The sequence below is a fragment of the Monoraphidium neglectum genome, assembly GCF_000611645.1.
Source record: "Monoraphidium neglectum strain SAG 48.87 unplaced genomic scaffold scaffold02730, whole genome shotgun sequence".
NCBI lineage: Eukaryota > Viridiplantae > Chlorophyta > Chlorophyceae > Sphaeropleales > Selenastraceae > Monoraphidium > Monoraphidium neglectum.
The window spans coordinates 4071-9993 of NW_014010898.1; the positions used below are offsets into that span (position 1 = coordinate 4071).

Sequence of the window (5923 nt, forward strand, 5' to 3'; positions counted from 1 at the left end):
GGCGCCAGGGCGCGTTTCCCCCCTGAAACGGCCCAGAGGTGCAACATCACCGTGTCACACTCTGCGCAACACACACACACACACACACACACACACACACACACACACACACACACATACACACACACACCACAAGTCCCCTCGCTGCCCCCCACTGGGACCCTTCCACGCCAATAATCCATCATGCCTTCTGCCACACCACCTCCCTCCCTGCCTACCCCCCCCCCCAGTCCACCTGAACACGTCCCCGTGGAGGTACTTCCACCCGGACTCATCAAGGTCCTCCCCTGCCTCGCGGTCAGACTCGCGCGTGAACTTTAGGAAGTCGTTCTTGAGCACGCGCTGGGGATGCAAGAGTGTGTGTGTGTGTGAGTGCGTGTGTGAGTCTGCGTGTGTGCATGTGTGTGCGTGTGTGTATGTGCGTGCGCTTGCATGCGCATACACGCGAGTGTGTGGGTGTGGGTGTGTACACGCAGGCTTGTCTGTTGCGGGACGCTCAGTTCCAGGTGACGTGTTGCTGGTGGTGGGATCCTCCAACCCACCCCACCGTCCGCTCCCACTTGAAAGCCTCGTAAATCCCCCGTCCCCCCCCCCCACAAATGGGCGGTGCGCACCAGCAGGATGGTGGCCAGGAAGCCCGTCAGCAGCAGCACCGTGACGCAGCTATTGATGATGCTGAACCAGTGCACCTGCAGAGGCGTGATTCGGGGTGGGGTGGGCAGGGGGGCAAAGAGGGATGGGCGTCAAGTCTAGCTGGTGGTGAAGGGGTGGAAGGGCGTGCAAACGAGGAATTTGTGGCGGGGTTGCGGCCCACCGCGGGTCGTTGGGTTGAAAAGCCCAGCTGAGCAGCCCCACAGCACACCCGCAAAGCATCGCACGCGCGTGTGCGCGTGCACACGCATGCATTCACGTCGCCCCGATCCACAAACATACAAGATGACATACTCTCATGCGCGCGCGCACACACACACACACACACACACACACACACACACACACACACACACATACACATATGTTTACGCACACACACTCGCCCCGACCTCCCCCCCCCCCCACCTCCAAATGCTGCGGCAGGAACGAGTACCGCGTGTAGCGGTCCATCCGGTCCTCAAACGTCGCGTTGGTGGGCGCCCACTTGACGCTGTAGCTGAAGCGCACAGCCAGCTCGCTGCCCTGACTGATGTCGACGGTCTTGTTGGGGTCCACAGAGACAGTCGACACGTTGAGCTCGATGACCTGGCGGTGGTTGGCGATTGGGAGTCAGTTGTGGGCGGCCTTCGCAGCCGGAGGGCGCGGAGGCGGCCGCCGCTGGTGTAAGCGCCGGCCAACAAAGCGTCGAGAGCGGTGGCGACAGGGGCGCGGCTCGAGCTGCTGCTTAGGGGTGGCGGCCCCTGGCCGGCCTGTCCTGATTCGCCAACATCCTCCCTGCTGAGCGCCCCACTCTGGAAATGTGCCCGCCTCACGGCGGCCGCTCTGCCGGCTGCTGTCTTGCGCCGCCCCTTTGACTGTCTTGCGCTGCCGATGGTTTGCTGCAAGGACCCCAGCAGCCACGCGCCACCCCTGGCCCCCCTGCGCGCCGGCCGCCTGCCGGCGGGCCCTTGCTGCTGCTCGCTGTGGCCCCCTCCCCCCTGCAGTGGCCCCGCCAAGCCCCTGGCCCCATTCTTGCCTGGTCCTCGTTGTATGAGATGTCAAAGTGGAAGTGGGTGAACAGGAACACCCTGCTCTCGCTGGGCGCGCCGCCCTTCTGCCGCCGCCCCGGCTCCACCTTGCCGACAAAGCCCCACACTGGCAGGTCGTCGTCAAAAAACATCTGGGGGCCGCCAGGTCGAGGGTCAAGGATCGAGACGCGTTTGCAAGCACAACATCAGCAGGGGACGAGCCCAGGGGTGCCGCGCCCGCGTTGCGGTGGGCTGGGCTGCCTGGGGTGCGGCTGGCGGCGCGGGTACCGTGCTGCCCGCGATACTCCAGGCACGCCCTCCGGCCTCGCATGCGACAGAGGAGCGGCTGCCGCTTCTGTGAGCCCGCAGCATTCCCCCGGAGACCGCCCTCCCTGCCGCCGCCGCCGTCGCCGAGGCCGCCGCCAGCACGGCAAGCAGGCCGGAACCCAACCGCACTCCGGGAAGCCGCGCACAGCCCAGCCGCGCATGCATGGGCGCGCCCACCCGCCCAACTCCCGGCAACCGCCTCCACCCGAGAGCAGCCGGCCGGCCCGGCGGACGGGGCCCCACCTGAAAATAGTAGTCCTGCTTGATTGCCGTGCGGAGCTTTTCGAGGTCCCGCATGCTGAGGGTCTTGGAGCAGAGCTGCACATCTTCGGCATCCTCCCGAAACTTGATCTCGTATGGCGTGCTGACTAGGCGGTCGCCCTCCAGCACCTCCCCCAGGTCCTCTAGGACATACTGCTTGCCCTCCTCCGGCTGGCAGAAGGGGAGCGAGTAAAACTGGTACGTCTCGCTGCGCGGGGGGCGGGCGACGTGGGGGGTCAGGGACGGCGCTCGCCGCGGTGGTTGGGGGCCCAGCAAAATCCAGGGCGCGCGCGGTTGCGCAGCATGTTGGACGGATGCAAAAACTCTTGTTGGGTGGGAGTTCTGATGCCAGTACCACTGATGTGTGATGAAAACTCTGCCACGCCACACATCTCCCGCGCAAGCTGCTAAATGCTCCGCATCCGGCGATCACTGAGGCACCAGATCGCTATGTCGAGGCTTGCAGCATCCTCTGATCGATCCAACTTACGAGGGATTGGCATAAGGTCCCACTTTGTTGGCCAGAAGCGCGACCTCCTCGCCCTTTTCGTAGTGATGCTCCGGCTTGCCCTGAACAGCCGTCAGGGCCAATAGCGCCATGCCAATGAGTGCTCTATACGCTATTCTGTTCCCCATCCTGCCCTTTCCTAAGCGAGATATGATCTGATTGAGCTAAAGTGTGGACTTTGCCCTCACGGAAGCACGCAGGCTCTGCATCACTCAATTATGCTGCTCGGTTGGCAGCAATCAATCCTGCTCTGCCATGGCAAGAACGTGCTGCCAATATTAGTGCTTGCCGTTTTGCACGTCACCCTCTGTCACCCCGCAGCTGCATCCCTGCGTGCTGTCCACCACTGACCAGGCGCAGGCCAATATTACGGGAGCAATGCTGCTGGATGCGATGTTTACAGCGCAAATTCCACCCCAATTCTGGAATCGATTGATACCAGTTGCAGAGCTTACACCAACCACCTCCTCCGTCCGCCTCCGCCGCCCTGGGTAGCACATCTCATCATCTCAGCGTGGCTGGGCCAGGCAGCATCCTCAACTCCTGAGAGATTGATCAGAGTCACTCGGGCAGGAATTTGTTGCTGCCAAGAGGTGAACGGTGTGGTTCTCCACTTCGCATGATTGCGCGCTGGTGCCACCTGTGCCGCGGCCCTCGATCACGCCTGGGGCCCCTGGAGCTGTGGCATGCAACTGCCGTCGTGTCGCGCATGACAGGCAGTGCACCTGATCGGCGCTGAACATTGTAAGCAGGGGCGCACTGGCCTCGAGTATTGGGCGCGCGCCTCGAACAGGGTATCTTGAGGATCAAGGACCCCCACACACCCTGTTTGCGCCCCTCGCCGGCCCCGTGCGCCCTGGTGCCGGTGCAACACCCCCGTCCCCACCCCCGCTTGAAAGCTCTTGTGCATCTGCTGGTCATTGGTCCTGCTGCCCGCCATCTACTGGCTTGCAGCTTTCAATCAAGTGGCCCCCGCCCCGGCCCCAGCGACCTCTGTCCAGACCAGGATCGCTCTCTACTCCGGCGCGCGGTCAAGTTTTCTAACGCGATTCCTCAGGTTATCAGAGGGCGATACGGGCCACTGCTCACAATGTCAGCAGCCTAATACACGGTCAGACTGTCAGACTGACCTGCTATTACTAAACACTCTCCTTTCATCTCACGAAAACGGGCTTGGGAGCAAGGGTGCGGAGGCGCTGCCCATGCTTGCAGTGGGTGCGCGAGTGCGCCTGGCTCAGGTGTGCCGCCAGAGTAGCGGACGGGGAGTTGGGTGGGTGTGCGAGGTGGACGCGGTTGACGCGAGGGTGACAGCACGCGCGCCGCAGTCGGGTTGGTTGGCAGGGAATCAAAGCGGGGTGATGAAGGGCCGTACAACCCAGGAACAGGCAAAACAGGACCTCGGACGCACACCAGGGGAGCATGCACGCACACGGGGTGCCCACGTCGAGGGGTCAACGCCCCCGGCAGCGGCTCCGCCCTGCCGGCGCCAGCTGGCGCTCACCAGGCACGCGCAGCAGGTGCAGGGCCGGCCGGCCGGGAGATGGCTAGCAAGGGTGGCAACGCGGCGTCAGGAGCTTTGCGCTGCGCAATGCGAGCGATCACGGGGGCCGGGGCCAGTAGAAGCGATGGTCAGGAGCTGGGAGAGAAGTCAGGCGCGCAGGGCCAGCCGGCGTCGCAGCGGCCCTGGGGCGTCGTCGGGGTTTGCGCACCATTCTCGGGGCTCTCGCCCCCGCGCGGCGTGGCGCGGCGCGCCGAGCGCATGGTTCAGCGCCTTGTCACCACAGAGGTGGGCGAGAAGGCCCGCCGTTGGCCGTGGCGCGCGCGGTGCGGGGAAAAGGCCGGCGCGGTGCGAGTGCGAACAAGGGGCCGAACGAGCCCAGTGACCCGGCCCGGGTTATGAGCAAAATCGGCGAGCCGCACGCCGGTATTACCGGACCCGACGGGGTGCCGCGCGGCCGCGCCCCGTGGCGCAGCCGCAAATGAGCGGCCGTGCGGCGCGGCAAGCGGGGCGCGGGCGCCCCGGAGGAGGTCTGGCCGGCAATGACGGCGGCGCGCCACGGCGCAGCCCAGCCGACCCATGCAGGCAACACAGGGTGTCAGCACAAACAAGTACAATCACACAGAGCGCAGTGTACGGTTGCGCGCGGGGCGTGTGCGGCGCCGCCGCCGCAACAAAGCAGTGCCCGTGAAACAAGGACAACAGGGGCATGGCGGCGCGCCAGGCCAAGGGCTGGCCCGCCCGCTTGAGGCGCGGTGAGAGATGTTGACTCACAGCGGCTGACGAAAAGAAGAGGTGCCCGCCTTGTTTTTGTGTGCGGGGGATCGGCAAATGGAGCCGCCGCGAGCAGGGACTGACTGCGGCCCCTGGATAATAGAGTTTGGCTGCAGCCGCCCTGCCTCTAATACGTCACCCTGCCTTGAAACCCTCCAGAGCACAAAGCGGCAGTGCGCTCCGCCTGGTGCTGCGGGCTGCAATTACGACACACAAACCCCCTCCCCACAGTTCCTGCCCGATGGCGCGCGCTGGGCACACGCGGTGCGGCGGGGGCGCTGGCGCTGCCACGGCAGCTGTCAGAGGTGCCGAGGGTGGTTCAGCGCCCCGCGGCGCACCTGGGGCGCGCTGCCGCTCAAAATAATACTGATTCTTCGCAGGGTAGCCTCCCAGGCCGCCGCTGCGCCAGCCGCTCGCGCCTCGCGCTGTGCGTCATCAGCCAAACGTGCGCCGTGTTGGAGGCGCGGGGCGCGGCAGCCGCGCTGTCTCACCCGCCAGCCGCGCGCATCAAGCGCCTGCCGCCGGTAGGGTTGAAGGTGTCGGGTCCCAGGGCTGACCCGGCCGTGCGCTGCGCCGCACAACGCCATCCAGCCATGTCCACCCCGCGGGCCCAGACGCGGCGCGCGGCCGCGGCGCGATCAGCCGGCGTGCAGCAGCAGCAGGGCATCCGCCATGTCAGCAAGCTCTGCGTCCAGGCCAGACCTCGCCCGCTGCTGCTTGGACGAGCCCGCGCCCGCGCCCGCGCTTGCGCCTGCGCCCGCGCCGCTCGCCGCCTCGGCGCCGCCGCTGAGCCCGGCCGCGCAGTCCGCATCGCCGCTGCCCATGCCCTCGTCGCCGGTCGCGCAGCCGGCAGAGTCCGCGGGCTCCTCGCTGCTGAGCCGCACGGCCGCGTGC

The 5923-nt window shown here is 65.9% G+C and overlaps 1 protein-coding gene across 1 annotated transcript in view; it reads right to left on the reverse strand.

Moving 5' to 3' along the window:
* MNEG_11414 (Putative phagocytic receptor 1b) overlaps positions 1 to 2849 on the reverse strand; it is a gene marked incomplete at both ends in the record, with an annotated part of 4156 nt that extends 1307 nt beyond the window's left edge. Inside the window, 6 exons of the mRNA XM_014040115.1 lie at positions 236 to 342; positions 615 to 689; positions 1060 to 1239; positions 1562 to 1813; positions 2232 to 2457; positions 2740 to 2849. Of these exons, the coding sequence (XP_013895569.1) occupies positions 236 to 342; positions 615 to 689; positions 1060 to 1239; positions 1562 to 1813; positions 2232 to 2457; positions 2740 to 2849 (950 nt within the window). The remainder of the gene's footprint in view (positions 1 to 235; positions 343 to 614; positions 690 to 1059; positions 1240 to 1561; positions 1814 to 2231; positions 2458 to 2739) is intronic.
* Between the last annotated feature and the right edge of the window lie 3074 nt (positions 2850 to 5923).